This window comes from Entelurus aequoreus, linkage group LG25, assembly GCF_033978785.1.
Source record: "Entelurus aequoreus isolate RoL-2023_Sb linkage group LG25, RoL_Eaeq_v1.1, whole genome shotgun sequence".
NCBI lineage: Eukaryota > Metazoa > Chordata > Actinopteri > Syngnathiformes > Syngnathidae > Entelurus > Entelurus aequoreus.
The window spans coordinates 7,450,968-7,467,478 of NC_084755.1; the positions used below are offsets into that span (position 1 = coordinate 7,450,968).

Sequence of the window (16,511 nt, forward strand, 5' to 3'; positions counted from 1 at the left end):
AATACGAAGTTGTCCATGAGTGTGAGAACATGGCCAGATGTTTGACCAATACGAAGTTGTCCATGAGTGTGAGAACATGGCCAGATGTTTGACCAATACGAAGTTGTCCATGAGTGTGAGAACATGGCCAGATGTTTGACCAATATGAAGTTGTCCATGAGTGTGAGAACATGGCCAGATGTTTGACCAATACGAAGTTGTCCATGAGTGTGAGAACATGGCCAGATGTTTGACCAATACGAAGTTGTCCATGAGTGTGAGAACATGGCCAGATGTTTGACCAATATGAAGTTGTCCATGAGTGTGAGAACATGGCCAGATGTTTGACCAATATGAAGTTGTCCATGAGTGTGAGAACATGGCCAGATGTTTGACCAATATGAAGTTGTCCATGAGTGTGAGAACATGGCCAGATGTTTGACCAATATGAAGTTGTCCATGAGTGTGAGAACATGGCCAGATGTTTGACCAATATGAAGTTGTCCATGAGTGTGAGAACATGGCCAGATGTTTGACCAATATGAAGTTGTCCATGAGTGTGAGAACATGGCCAGATGTTTGACCAATATGAAGTTGTCCATGAGTGTGAGAACATGGCCAGATGTTTGACCAATATGAAGTTGTCCATGAGTGTGAGAACATGGCCAGATGTTTGACCAATATGAAGTTGTCCATGAGTGTGAGAACATGGCCAGATGTTTGACCAATATGAAGTTGTCCATGAGTGTGAGAACATGGCCAGATGTTTGACCAATATGAAGTTGTCCATGAGTGTGAGAACATGGCCAGATGTTTGACCAATATGAAGTTGTCCATGAGTGTGAGAACATGGCCAGATGTTTGACCAATATGAAGTTGTCCATGAGTGTGAGAACATGGCCAGATGTTTGACCAATATGAAGTTGTCCATGAGTGTGAGAACATGGCCAGATGTTTGACCAATATGAAGTTGTCCATGAGTGTGAGAACATGGCCAGATGTTTGACCAATACGAAGTTGTCCATGAGTGTGAGAACATGGCCAGATGTTTGACCAATACGAAGTTGTCCATGAGTGTGAGAACATGGCCAGATGTTTGACCAATACGAAGTTGTCCATGAGTGTGAGAACATGGCCAGATGTTTGACCAATACGAAGTTGTCCATGAGTGTGAGAACATGGCCAGATGTTTGACCAATACGAAGTTGTCCATGAGTGTGAGAACATGGCCAGATGTTTGACCAATACGAAGTTGTCCATGAGTGTGAGAACATGGCCAGATGTTTGACCAATACGAAGTTGTCCATGAGTGTGAGAACATGGCCAGATGTTTGACCAATACGAAGTTGTCCATGAGTGTGAGAACATGGCCAGATGTTTGACCAATACGAAGTTGTCCATGAGTGTGAGAACATGGCCAGATGTTTGACCAATATGAAGTTGTCCATGAGTGTGAGAACATGGCCAGATGTTTGACCAATATGAAGTTGTCCATGAGTGTGAGAACATGGCCAGATGTTTGACCAATATGAAGTTGTCCATGAGTGTGAGAACATGGCCAGATGTTTGACCAATATGAAGTTGTCCATGAGTGTGAGAACATGGCCAGATGTTTGACCAATATGAAGTTGTCCATGAGTGTGAGAACATGGCCAGATGTTTGACCAATATGAAGTTGTCCATGAGTGTGAGAACATGGCCAGATGTTTGACCAATATGAAGTTGTCCATGAGTGTGAGAACATGGCCAGATGTTTGACCAATATGAAGTTGTCCATGAGTGTGAGAACATGGCCAGATGTTTGACCAATACGAAGTTGTCCATGAGTGTGAGAACATGGCCAGATGTTTGACCAATACGAAGTTGTCCATGAGTGTGAGAACATGGCCAGATGTTTGACCAATATGAAGTTGTCCATGAGTGTGAGAACATGGCCAGATGTTTGACCAATATGAAGTTGTCCATGAGTGTGAGAACATGGCCAGATGTTTGACCAATATGAAGTTGTCCATGAGTGTGAGAACATGGCCAGATGTTTGACCAATATGAAGTTGTCCATGAGTGTGAGAACATGGCCAGATGTTTGACCAATATGAAGTTGTCCATGAGTGTGAGAACATGGCCAGATGTTTGACCAATATGAAGTTGTCCATGAGTGTGAGAACATGGCCAGATGTTTGACCAATATGAAGTTGTCCATGAGTGTGAGAACATGGCCAGATGTTTGACCAATATGAAGTTGTCCATGAGTGTGAGAACATGGCCAGATGTTTGACCAATATGAAGTTGTCCATGAGTGTGAGAACATGGCCAGATGTTTGACCAATATGAAGTTGTCCATGAGTGTGAGAACATGGCCAGATGTTTGACCAATATGAAGTTGTCCATGAGTGTGAGAACATGGCCAGATGTTTGACCAATATGAAGTTGTCCATGAGTGTGAGAACATGGCCAGATGTTTGACCAATATGAAGTTGTCCATGAGTGTGAGAACATGGCCAGATGTTTGACCAATACGAAGTTGTCCATGAGTGTGAGAACATGGCCAGATGTTTGACCAATATGAAGTTGTCCATGAGTGTGAGAACATGGCCAGATGTTTGACCAATATGAAGTTGTCCATGAGTGTGAGAACATGGCCAGATGTTTGACCAATATGAAGTTGTCCATGAGTGTGAGAACATGGCCAGATGTTTGACCAATATGAAGTTGTCCATGAGTGTGAGAACATGGCCAGATGTTTGACCAATACGAAGTTGTCCATGAGTGTGAGAACATGGCCAGATGTTTGACCAATATGAAGTTGTCCATGAGTGTGAGAACATGGCCAGATGTTTGACCAATATGAAGTTGTCCATGAGTGTGAGAACATGGCCAGATGTTTGACCAATATGAAGTTGTCCATGAGTGTGAGAACATGGCCAGATGTTTGACCAATATGAAGTTGTCCATGAGTGTGAGAACATGGCCAGATGTTTGACCAATATGAAGTTGTCCATGAGTGTGAGAACATGGCCAGATGTTTGACCAATATGAAGTTGTCCATGAGTGTGAGAACATGGCCAGATGTTTGACCAATATGAAGTTGTCCATGAGTGTGAGAACATGGCCAGATGTTTGACCAATATGAAGTTGTCCATGAGTGTGAGAACATGGCCAGATGTTTGACCAATATGAAGTTGTCCATGAGTGTGAGAACATGGCCAGATGTTTGACCAATATGAAGTTGTCCATGAGTGTGAGAACATGGCCAGATGTTTGACCAATATGAAGTTGTCCATGAGTGTGAGAACATGGCCAGATGTTTGACCAATACGAAGTTGTCCATGAGTGTGAGAACATGGCCAGATGTTTGACCAATACGAAGTTGTCCATGAGTGTGAGAACATGGCCAGATGTTTGACCAATATGAAGTTGTCCATGAGTGTGAGAACATGGCCAGATGTTTGACCAATATGAAGTTGTCCATGAGTGTGAGAACATGGCCAGATGTTTGACCAATATGAAGTTGTCCATGAGTGTGAGAACATGGCCAGATGTTTGACCAATATGAAGTTGTCCATGAGTGTGAGAACATGGCCAGATGTTTGACCAATATGAAGTTGTCCATGAGTGTGAGAACATGGCCAGATGTTTGACCAATATGAAGTTGTCCATGAGTGTGAGAACATGGCCAGATGTTTGACCAATATGAAGTTGTCCATGAGTGTGAGAACATGGCCAGATGTTTGACCAATATGAAGTTGTCCATGAGTGTGAGAACATGGCCAGATGTTTGACCAATATGAAGTTGTCCATGAGTGTGAGAACATGGCCAGATGTTTGACCAATATGAAGTTGTCCATGAGTGTGAGAACATGGCCAGATGTTTGACCAATATGAAGTTGTCCATGAGTGTGAGAACATGGCCAGATGTTTGACCAATATGAAGTTGTCCATGAGTGTGAGAACATGGCCAGATGTTTGACCAATATGAAGTTGTCCATGAGTGTGAGAACATGGCCAGATGTTGTTTGAAATGAGCTCCAGATGTCCAATAAAAGGTGTTAGCTGCTAATATCCTGTGAGGACACTTTCAGCTTTGATGTGGAAATGTAAGACTAATATGTTTCTTTATGGACTTCAGAGTGTGACTGGTTTTGGAAGACAGATGATAGAAGAAACCAAAAGGTTGGTGGAGTCCAAGTACACCATTTCCAACGGTTACCAAGGCGACGCCAAGGTGAGGCACACGTGTGGGTCCTTCTCACCGCTGTCTGCGGATGCCGATTGTTTTTTTTTCCTGCTTTCAAGGTCATTTACGGAGACACCGACTCCGTCATGGTGAAGCTGGGTGTTGCCACGGTGCAGGAGGCCATGAACGTCGGGAAAGAGGCCGCCGAGTGGGTGTCGTCCCATTTCGTAGCGCCCATCAAACTGGAGTTTGAGAAGGTACCGCATCTAGAGATGGCTACCAAGTGTGGTACTTCTCTAGGTACTGACCCAAATTCTTGGCTACTACCGGGTACCTGGTCATGTTGTCAAACAGTAACATACTCCCATACCTTTATTGCATGTGACTTCAAGTCCGTTTGCAGACTCAGCATTTTCTAAATGTGCTAGCTCGATGCTAATTTACATTGGATATGCCATTTACATGCTACTGATTAGCATTAGCAATTTTGCATTACACGTTCAAATTTGTTAATGAAAACTACGACTAAGACGCACGTTACAAACAGCTTCTGCGTAATAAGTACAACACTTAGAGTATTAGTACTTTGTAGGATTCCAAGAGACAGACGAGACTGGCACATTCAACTAAGTGGCAAAGACTACTTTCTGACAAGGGCTGGGCACCATTCACAATTGAATCCATGTCGGGACCAATTTTCGGTACTTTTGTGTCTAAATAAATATTTCCGTATTTTCCAGACTATATAGCGCACCGGTATATAAGCCACACCCACTACATTTTTTTTCCATATATAAGCCGCACCGGACCGTTAGCTGCAGATATATACGTTGTGAAATGACTTATTTACACTGAGATATTCTGTACATGTTTATCTACATACCTTAATTGTTTCCAAACGGTGTCTGTAACACGGCAGTAAAACGGCTGATCAAACAAAACAAAACGTGTCAGAAACCTGAGGGTTGCAGGTTCACTCCCCGCCTCTTACCATCCAAATCGTTGCCGTTGTGTCCTTGGGCAGGACACTTCACCCTTGCCCCCGATGCCGCTCACACTGGTGAATGAATGATAGGTGGTGGTCGGAGGGCTGTAGTTGAATGAATGATGAATGAATGATAGGTGTTGGTCAGAGGGGCCGTAGTTGAATGAATGATGAATGAATGATAGGTGGTGGTCGGAGGGGCCGTAGGTGAATGAATGACGAATGAATGATAGGTGGTGGTCGGAGGGGCCGTAGTTGAATGAATGATGAATGAATGATAGGTGGTGGTCGGAGGGGCCGTAGGTGAATGAATGACGAATGAATGATAGGTGGTGGTCGGAGGGGCCGCAGGTGAATGAATGATGAATGAATGATAGGTGGTGGTCGGAGGGCTGTAGTTGAATGAATGATGAATGAATGATAGGTGGTGGTCGGAGGGGCCGTAGGTGAATGAATGATGAATGAATGATAGGTGGTGGTCGGAGGGGCCGTAGGTGAATGAATGACGAATGAATGATAGGTGGTGGTCGGAGGGGCCGTAGGTGAATGAATGATGAATGAATGATAGGTGGTGGTCGGAAGGGCCGTAGTTGAATGAATGATGAATGAATGATAGGTGGTGGTTGGAGGGGCTGTAGGTGAATGAATGATGAATGAATGATAGGTGGTGGTCGGAAGGGCCGTAGGTGAATGAATGATGAATGAATGATAGGTGGTGGTCGGAGGGGCCGTAGGTGAATGAATGATGAATGAATGATAGGTGGTGGTCGGAAGGGCCGTAGTTGAATGAATGATGAATGAATGATAGGTGTTGGTCGGAGGGGCCGTAGGTGAATGAATGACGAATGAATGATGGGTGGTGGTCGGAGGGGCCGTAGGTGAATGAATGATGAATGAATGATAGGTGGTGGTCGGAGGGGCCGTAGGTGAATGAATGACGAATGAATGATGGGTGGTGGTCGGAGGGGCCGTAGGTGAATGAATGATGAATGAATGATAGGTGGTGGTCGGAAGGGCCGTAGGTGAATGAATGATGAATGAATGATAGGTGGTGGTCGGAGGGGCCGTAGGTGAATGAATGATGAATGAATGATAGGTGGTGGTCGGAAGGGCCGTAGTTGAATGAATGATGAATGAATGATAGGTGGTGGTTGGAGGGGCTGTAGGTGAATGAATGATGAATGAATGATAGGTGGTGGTCGGAAGGGCCGTAGGTGAATGAATGATGAATGAATGATAGGTGGTGGTCGGAGGGGCCGTAGGTGAATGAATGATGAATGAATGATAGGTGGTGGTCGGAAGGGCCGTAGTTGAATGAATGATGAATGAATGATAGGTGTTGGTCGGAGGGGCCGTAGGTGAATGAATGACGAATGAATGATGGGTGGTGGTCGGAGGGGCCGTAGGTGAATGAATGATGAATGAATGATAGGTGGTGGTCGGAGGGGCCGTAGGTGAATGAATGATGAATGAATGATAGGTGGTGGTCGGAAGGGCCGTAGTTGAATGAATGATGAATGAATGATAGGTGTTGGTCGGAGGGGTCGTAGGTGAATGAATGACGAATGAATGATGGGTGGTGGTCGGAGGGGCCGTAGGTGAATGAATGATGAATGAATGATAGGTGGTGGTCGGAGGGGCCGTAGGTGAATGAATGATGAATGAATGATAGGTGGTGGTCGGAAGGGCCGTAGGTGAATGAATGACGAATGAATGATGGGTGGTGGTCGGAGGGGCCGTAGGTGAATGAATGATGAATGAATGATAGGTGGTGGTCGGAAGGGCCGTAGGTGAATGAATGATGAATGAATGATAGGTGGTGGTCGGAGGGGCCGTAGGTGAATGAATGATGAATGAATGATAGGTGGTGGTCGGAAGGGCCGTAGGTGAATGAATGACGAATGAATGATGGGTGGTGGTCGGAGGGGCCGTAGGTGAATGAATGATGAATGAATGATAGGTGGTGGTCGGAAGGGCCGTAGGTGAATGAATGATGGGTGGTGGTCGGAGGAGCCGTAGGTGAATGAATGATGAATGAATGATAGGTGGTGGTCGGAAGGGCCGTAGTTGAATGAATGATGAATGAATGATAGGTGGTGGTCGGAAGGGCCGTAGGTGAATGAATGATGAATGAATGATAGGTGGTGGTCGGAGGGGCCGTAGGTGAATGAATGATGAATGAATGATAGGTGGTGGTCGGAAGGGCCGTAGTTGAATGAATGATGAATGAATGATAGGTGTTGGTCGGAGGGGCCGTAGGTGAATGAATGACGAATGAATGATGGGTGGTGGTCGGAGGGGCCGTAGGTGAATGAATGATGAATGAATGATAGGTGGTGGTCGGAGGGGCCGTAGGTGAATGAATGATGAATGAATGATAGGTGGTGGTCGGAAGGGCCGTAGTTGAATGAATGATGAATGAATGATAGGTGTTGGTCGGAGGGGCCGTAGGTGAATGAATGACGAATGAATGATGGGTGGTGGTCGGAGGGGCCGTAGGTGAATGAATGATGAATGAATGATAGGTGGTGGTCGGAGGGGCCGTAGGTGAATGAATGATGAATGAATGATAGGTGGTGGTCGGAAGGGCCGTAGGTGAATGAATGATGGGTGGTGGTCGGAGGGGCCGTAGGTGAATGAATGATGAATGAATGATAGGTGGTGGTCGGAAGGGCCGTAGGTGAATGAATGATGAATGAATGATAGGTGGTGGTCGGAGGGGCCGTAGGTGAATGAATGATGAATGAATGATAGGTGGTGGTCGGAAGGGCCGTAGGTGAATGAATGACGAATGAATGATGGGTGGTGGTCGGAGGGGCCGTAGGTGAATGAATGATGAATGAATGATAGGTGGTGGTCGGAAGGGCCGTAGTTGAATGAATGATGAATGAATGATAGGTGGTGGTTGGAGGGGCTGTAGGTGAATGAATGATGAATGAATGATAGGTGGTGGTCGGAGGGCTGTAGTTGAATGAATGATGAATGAATGATAGGTGGTGGTCGGAGGGGCCGTAGGTGAATGAATGATGAATGAATGATAGGTGGTGGTCGGAGGGGCCGTAGGTGAATGAATGATGAATGAATGATAGGTGGTGGTCGGAGGGCCGTAGGTGAATGAATGATGAATGAATGATAGGTGGTGGTCGGAGGGGCCGTAGGTGAATGAATGACGAATGAATGATAGGTGGTGGTCGGAGGGGCCGTAGGTGAATGAATGATGAATGAATGATAGGTGGTGGTCGGAAGGGCCGTAGTTGAATGAATGATGAATGAATGATAGGTGGTGGTTGGAGGGGCTGTAGGTGAATGAATGATGAATGAATGATAGGTGGTGGTCGGAAGGGCCGTAGGTGAATGAATGATGAATGAATGATAGGTGGTGGTCGGAGGGGCCGTAGGTGAATGAATGATGAATGAATGATAGGTGGTGGTCGGAAGGGCCGTAGTTGAATGAATGATGAATGAATGATAGGTGTTGGTCGGAGGGGCCGTAGGTGAATGAATGACGAATGAATGATGGGTGGTGGTCGGAGGGGCCGTAGGTGAATGAATGATGAATGAATGATAGGTGGTGGTCGGAGGGGCCGTAGGTGAATGAATGACGAATGAATGATGGGTGGTGGTCGGAGGGGCCGTAGGTGAATGAATGATGAATGAATGATAGGTGGTGGTCGGAAGGGCCGTAGGTGAATGAATGATGAATGAATGATAGGTGGTGGTCGGAGGGGCCGTAGGTGAATGAATGATGAATGAATGATAGGTGGTGGTCGGAAGGGCCGTAGTTGAATGAATGATGAATGAATGATAGGTGGTGGTTGGAGGGGCTGTAGGTGAATGAATGATGAATGAATGATAGGTGGTGGTCGGAAGGGCCGTAGGTGAATGAATGATGAATGAATGATAGGTGGTGGTCGGAGGGGCCGTAGGTGAATGAATGATGAATGAATGATAGGTGGTGGTCGGAAGGGCCGTAGTTGAATGAATGATGAATGAATGATAGGTGGTGGTCGGAGGGGCCGTAGGTGAATGAATGATGAATGAATGATAGGTGGTGGTCGGAAGGGCCGTAGTTGAATGAATGATGAATGAATGATAGGTGTTGGTCGGAGGGGCCGTAGGTGAATGAATGACGAATGAATGATGGGTGGTGGTCGGAGGGGCCGTAGGTGAATGAATGATGAATGAATGATAGGTGGTGGTCGGAGGGGCCGTAGGTGAATGAATGATGAATGAATGATAGGTGGTGGTCGGAAGGGCCGTAGGTGAATGAATGACGAATGAATGATGGGTGGTGGTCGGAGGGGCCGTAGGTGAATGAATGATGAATGAATGATAGGTGGTGGTCGGAAGGGCCGTAGGTGAATGAATGATGAATGAATGATAGGTGGTGGTCGGAGGGGCCGTAGGTGAATGAATGATGAATGAATGATAGGTGGTGGTCGGAAGGGCCGTAGGTGAATGAATGACGAATGAATGATAGGTGGTGGTCGGAGGGGCCGTAGGTGAATGAATGATGAATGAATGATAGGTGGTGGTCGGAGGGGCCGTAGGTGAATGAATGATGAATGAATGATAGGTGGTGGTCGGAGGGGCCGTAGGTGAATGAATGATGAATGAATGATAGGTGGTGGTCGGAAGGGCCGTAGGTGAATGAATGATGGGTGGTGGTCGGAGGGGCCGTAGGTGAATGAATGATGAATGAATGATAGGTGGTGGTCGGAAGGGCCGTAGGTGAAGGAATGATGAATGAATGATAGGTGGTGGTCGGAGGGGCCGTAGGTGAATGAATGATGAATGAATGATAGGTGGTGGTCGGAAGGGCCGTAGTTGAATGAATGATGAATGAATGATAGGTGTTGGTCGGAGGGGCCGTAGGTGAATGAATGACGAATGAATGATGGGTGGTGGTCGGAGGGGCCTTAGGTGAATGAATGATGAATGAATGATAGGTGGTGGTCGGAGGGGCCGTAGGTGAATGAATGATAGGTGGTGGTCGGAAGGGCCGTAGTTGAATGAATGATAAATGAATGATAGGTGTTGGTCGGAGGGGCCGTAGGTGAATGAATGATGAATGAATGATGGGTGGTGGTCGGAGGGGCCGTAGGTGAATGAATGATGAATGAATGATAAGTGGTGGTCGGAGGGGCCGTAGGTGAATGAATGATGAATGAATGATAGGTGGTGGTCGGAAGGGCCGTAGGTGAATGAATGATGGGTGGTGGTCGGAGGGGCCGTAGGTGAATGAATGATGAATGAATGATAGGTGGTGGTCGGAAGGGCCGTAGGTGAATGAATGATGAATGAATGATAGGTGGTGGTCGGAGGGGCCGTAGGTGAATGAATGATGAATGAATGATAGGTGGTGGTCGGAAGGGCCGTAGGTGAATGAATGATGAATGAATGATAGGTGGTGGTCGGAAGGGCCGTAGTTGAATGAATGATGAATGAATGATAGGTGTTGGTCGGAGGGGCCGTAGGTGAATGAATGACGAATGAATGATGGGTGGTGGTCGGAGGGGCCGTAGGTGAATGAATGATGAATGAATGATAGGTGGTGGTCGGAGGGGCCGTAGGTGAATGAATGATGAATGAATGATAGGTGGTGGTCGGAAGGGCCGTAGTTGAATGAATGATAAATGAATGATAGGTGTTGGTCGGAGGGGCCGTAGGTGAATGAATGATGAATGAATGATGGGTGGTGGTCGGAGGGGCCGTAGGTGAATGAATGATGAATGAATGATAGGTGGTGGTCGGAGGGGCCGTAGGTGAATGAATGATGAATGAATGATAGGTGGTGGTCGGAAGGGCCGTAGGTGAATGAATGATGGGTGGTGGTCGGAGGGGCCGTAGGTGAATGAATGATGAATGAATGATAGGTGGTGGTCGGAAGGGCCGTAGGTGAATGAATGATGAATGAATGATAGGTGGTGGTCGGAGGGGCCGTAGGTGAATGAATGATGAATGAATGATAGGTGGTGGTCGGAAGGGCCGTAGGTGAATGAATGACGAATGAATGATGGGTGGTGGTCGGAGGGGCCGTAGGTGAATGAATGATGAATGAATGATAGGTGGTGGTCGGAAGGGCCGTAGGTGAATGAATGATGGGTGGTGGTCGGAGGAGCCGTAGGTGAATGAATGATGAATGAATGATAGGTGGTGGTCGGAAGGGCCGTAGTTGAATGAATGATGAATGAATGATAGGTGGTGGTCGAAGGGGCCGTAGGTGAATGAATGATGAATGAATGATAGGTGGTGGTCGGAGGGGCTGTAGGTGAATGAATGATGAATGAATGATAGGTGGTGGTCGGAGGGGCCGTAGGTGAATGAATGATGAATGAATGATAGGTGGTGGTTGGAAGGGCTGTAGGTGAATGAATGATGAATGAATGATGGGTGGTGGTCGGAAGGGCCGTAGTTGAATGAATGATGAATGAATGATAGGTGGTGGTCGGAGGGGCCGTAGGTGAATGAATGATGAATGAATGATAGGTGGTGGTCGGAGGGGCTGTAGGTGAATGAATGATGAATGAATGATAGGTGGTGGTCGGAGGGCTGTAGTTGAATGAATGATGAATGAATGATAGGTGGTGGTCGGAGGGGCCGTAGGTGAATGAATGATAGGTGGTGGAAGGAGGGGCCGTAGGTGAATGAATGATGAATGAATGATAGGTGGTTGTTGGAGGGGCTGTAGGTGAATGAATGATGAATGAATGATGGGTGGTGGTCGGAAGGGCCGTAGTTGAATGAATGATGAATGAATGATAGGTGGTGGTCGGAGGGGCCGTAGGTGAATGAATGACGAATGAAAGATAGGTGGTGGTCGGAGGGCTGTAGTTGAATGAATGATGAATGAATGATAGGTGTTGGTCGGAGGGGCCGTAGGTGAATGAATGACGAATGAATGATGGGTGGTGGTCGGAGGGGCCGTAGGTGAATGAATGATGAATGAATGATAGGTGGTGGTCGGAGGGCTGTAGTTGAATGAATGATGAATGAATGATAGGTGGTGGTCGGAAGGGCCGTAGGTGAATGAATGATGAATGAATGATAGGTGGTGGTCGGAGGGGCCGTAGGTGAATGAATGACGAATGAATGATAGGTGGTGGTCGGAGGGGCCGTAGGTGAATGAATGATGAATGAATGATAGGTGGTGGTCGGAGGGGCCGTAGGTGAATGAATGATGAATGAATGATAGGTGGTGGTCGGAGGGGCCGTAGGTGAATGAATGATGAATGAATGATAGGTGGTGGTCGGAAGGGCCGTAGGTGAATGAATGATGAATGAATGATAGGTGGTGGTCGGAGGGGCCGTAGGTGAATGAATGATGAATGAATGATAGGTGGTGGTCGGAAGGGCCGTAGGTGAATGAATGATGAATGAATGATAGGTGGTGGTCGGAGGGGCCGTAGGTGAATGAATGATGAATGAATGATAGGTGGTGGTCGGAAGGGCCGTAGTTGAATGAATGATGAATGAATGATAGGTGTTGGTCGGAGGGGCCGTAGGTGAATGAATGACGAATGAATGATGGGTGGTGGTCGGAGGGGCCGTAGGTGAATGAATGATGAATGAATGATAGGTGGTGGTCGGAGGGGCCGTAGGTGAATGAATGATGAATGAATGATAGGTGGTGGTCGGAGGGGCCGTAGTTGAATGAATGATAAATGAATGATAGGTGTTGGTCGGAGGGGCCGTAGGTGAATGAATGATGAATGAATGATAGGTGGTGGTCGGAAGGGCCGTAGGTGAATGAATGATGGGTGGTGGTCGGAGGGGCCGTAGGTGAATGAATGATGAATGAATGATAGGTGGTGGTCGGAAGGGCCGTAGGTGAATGAATGATGAATGAATGATAGGTGGTGGTCGGAGGGGCCGTAGGTGAATGAATGATGAATGAATGATAGGTGGTGGTCGGAAGGGCCGTAGGTGAATGAATGATGAATGAATGATAGGTGGTGGTCGGAAGGGCCGTAGTTGAATGAATGATGAATGAATGATAGGTGTTGGTCGGAGGGGCCGTAGGTGAATGAATGACGAATGAATGATGGGTGGTGGTCGGAGGGGCCGTAGGTGAATGAATGATGAATGAATGATAGGTGGTGGTCGGAGGGGCCGTAGGTGAATGAATGATGAATGAATGATAGGTGGTGGTCGGAAGGGCCGTAGTTGAATGAATGATAAATGAATGATAGGTGTTGGTCGGAGGGGCCGTAGGTGAATGAATGATGAATGAATGATGGGTGGTGGTCGGAGGGGCCGTAGGTGAATGAATGATGAATGAATGATAGGTGGTGGTCGGAGGGGCCGTAGGTGAATGAATGATGAATGAATGATAGGTGGTGGTCGGAAGGGCCGTAGGTGAATGAATGATGGGTGGTGGTCGGAGGGGCCGTAGGTGAATGAATGATGAATGAATGATAGGTGGTGGTCGGAAGGGCCGTAGGTGAATGAATGATGAATGAATGATAGGTGGTGGTCGGAGGGGCCGTAGGTGAATGAATGATGAATGAATGATAGGTGGTGGTCGGAAGGGCCGTAGGTGAATGAATGACGAATGAATGATGGGTGGTGGTCGGAGGGGCCGTAGGTGAATGAATGATGAATGAATGATAGGTGGTGGTCGGAAGGGCCGTAGGTGAATGAATGATGGGTGGTGGTCGGAGGAGCCGTAGGTGAATGAATGATGAATGAATGATAGGTGGTGGTCGGAAGGGCCGTAGTTGAATGAATGATGAATGAATGATAGGTGGTGGTCGAAGGGGCCGTAGGTGAATGAATGATGAATGAATGATAGGTGGTGGTCGGAGGGGCTGTAGGTGAATGAATGATGAATGAATGATAGGTGGTGGTCGGAGGGGCCGTAGGTGAATGAATGATGAATGAATGATAGGTGGTGGTTGGAAGGGCTGTAGGTGAATGAATGATGAATGAATGATGGGTGGTGGTCGGAAGGGCCGTAGTTGAATGAATGATGAATGAATGATAGGTGGTGGTCGGAGGGGCCGTAGGTGAATGAATGATGAATGAATGATAGGTGGTGGTCGGAGGGGCTGTAGGTGAATGAATGATGAATGAATGATAGGTGGTGGTCGGAGGGCTGTAGTTGAATGAATGATGAATGAATGATAGGTGGTGGTCGGAGGGGCCGTAGGTGAATGAATGATAGGTGGTGGAAGGAGGGGCCGTAGGTGAATGAATGATGAATGAATGATAGGTGGTTGTTGGAGGGGCTGTAGGTGAATGAATGATAGGTGGTGGAAGGAGGGGCCGTAGGTGAATGAATGATGAATGAATGATGGGTGGTGGTCGGAAGGGCCGTAGTTGAATGAATGATGAATGAATGATAGGTGGTGGTCGGAGGGGCCGTAGGTGAATGAATGACGAATGAAAGATAGGTGGTGGTCGGAGGGCTGTAGTTGAATGAATGATGAATGAATGATAGGTGTTGGTCGGAGGGGCCGTAGGTGAATGAATGACGAATGAATGATGGGTGGTGGTCGGAGGGGCCGTAGGTGAATGAATGATGAATGAATGATAGGTGGTGGTCGGAGGGGCCGTAGGTGAATGAATGACGAATGAATGATAGGTGGTGGTCGGAGGGGCCGTAGGTGAATGAATGATGAATGAATGATAGGTGGTGGTCGGAGGGGCCGTAGGTGAATGAATGACGAATGAATGATAGGTGGTGGTCGGAGGGGCCGTAGGTGAATGAATGATGAATGAATGATAGGTGGTGGTCGGAGGGGCCGTAGGTGAATGAATGATGAATGAATGATAGGTGGTGGTCGGAGGGGCCGTAGGTGAATGAATGATGAATGAATGATAGGTGGTGGTCGGAAGGGCCGTAGGTGAATGAATGATGGGTGGTGGTCGGAGGGGCCGTAGGTGAATGAATGATGAATGAATGATAGGTGGTGGTCGGAAGGGCCGTAGGTGAATGAATGATGAATGAATGATAGGTGGTGGTCGGAGGGGCCGTAGGTGAATGAATGATGAATGAATGATAGGTGGTGGTCGGAAGGGCCGTAGTTGAATGAATGATGAATGAATGATAGGTGTTGGTCGGAGGGGCCGTAGGTGAATGAATGACGAATGAATGATGGGTGGTGGTCGGAGGGGCCGTAGGTGAATGAATGATGAATGAATGATAGGTGGTGGTCGGAGGGGCCGTAGGTGAATGAATGATGAATGAATGATAGGTGGTGGTCGGAGGGGCCGTAGTTGAATGAATGATAAATGAATGATAGGTGTTGGTCGGAGGGGCCGTAGGTGAATGAATGATGAATGAATGATAGGTGGTGGTCGGAAGGGCCGTAGGTGAATGAATGATGGGTGGTGGTCGGAGGGGCCGTAGGTGAATGAATGATGAATGAATGATAGGTGGTGGTCGGAAGGGCCGTAGGTGAATGAATGATGAATGAATGATAGGTGGTGGTCGGAGGGGCCGTAGGTGAATGAATGATGAATGAATGATAGGTGGTGGTCGGAAGGGCCGTAGGTGAATGAATGATGAATGAATGATAGGTGGTGGTCGGAAGGGCCGTAGTTGAATGAATGATGAATGAATGATAGGTGTTGGTCGGAGGGGCCGTAGGTGAATGAATGACGAATGAATGATGGGTGGTGGTCGGAGGGGCCGTAGGTGAATGAATGATGAATGAATGATAGGTGGTGGTCGGAGGGGCCGTAGGTGAATGAATGATGAATGAATGATAGGTGGTGGTCGGAAGGGCCGTAGTTGAATGAATGATAAATGAATGATAGGTGTTGGTCGGAGGGGCCGTAGGTGAATGAATGATGAATGAATGATGGGTGGTGGTCGGAGGGGCCGTAGGTGAATGAATGATGAATGAATGATAGGTGGTGGTCGGAGGGGCCGTAGGTGAATGAATGATGAATGAATGATAGGTGGTGGTCGGAAGGGCCGTAGGTGAATGAATGATGGGTGGTGGTCGGAGGGGCCGTAGGTGAATGAATGATGAATGAATGATAGGTGGTGGTCGGAAGGGCCGTAGGTGAATGAATGATGAATGAATGATAGGTGGTGGTCGGAGGGGCCGTAGGTGAATGAATGATGAATGAATGATAGGTGGTGGTCGGAAGGGCCGTAGGTGAATGAATGACGAATGAATGATGGGTGGTGGTCGGAGGGGCCGTAGGTGAATGAATGATGAATGAATGATAGGTGGTGGTCGGAAGGGCCGTAGGTGAATGAATGATGGGTGGTGGTCGGAGGAGCCGTAGGTGAATGAATGATGAATGAATGATAGGTGGTGGTCGGAAGGGCCGTAGTTGAATGAATGATGAATGAATGATAGGTGGTGGTCGAAGGGGCCGTAGGTGAATGAATGATGAATGAATGATAGGTGGTGG

The 16,511-nt window shown here is 47.4% G+C and overlaps 1 protein-coding gene across 1 annotated transcript in view; it reads left to right on the top strand.

Annotated features, from left to right (window-relative positions):
* pold1 (polymerase (DNA directed), delta 1, catalytic subunit) overlaps nucleotides 1-16,511 on the top strand; it is a 79,212-nt gene that overhangs the window by 46,200 nt on the left and 16,501 nt on the right. The window contains exons 18-19 of the mRNA XM_062036461.1: nucleotides 4,106-4,201; nucleotides 4,273-4,410. Coding sequence (XP_061892445.1) covers nucleotides 4,106-4,201; nucleotides 4,273-4,410 — 234 coding nt within the window. The remainder of the gene's footprint in view (nucleotides 1-4,105; nucleotides 4,202-4,272; nucleotides 4,411-16,511) is intronic.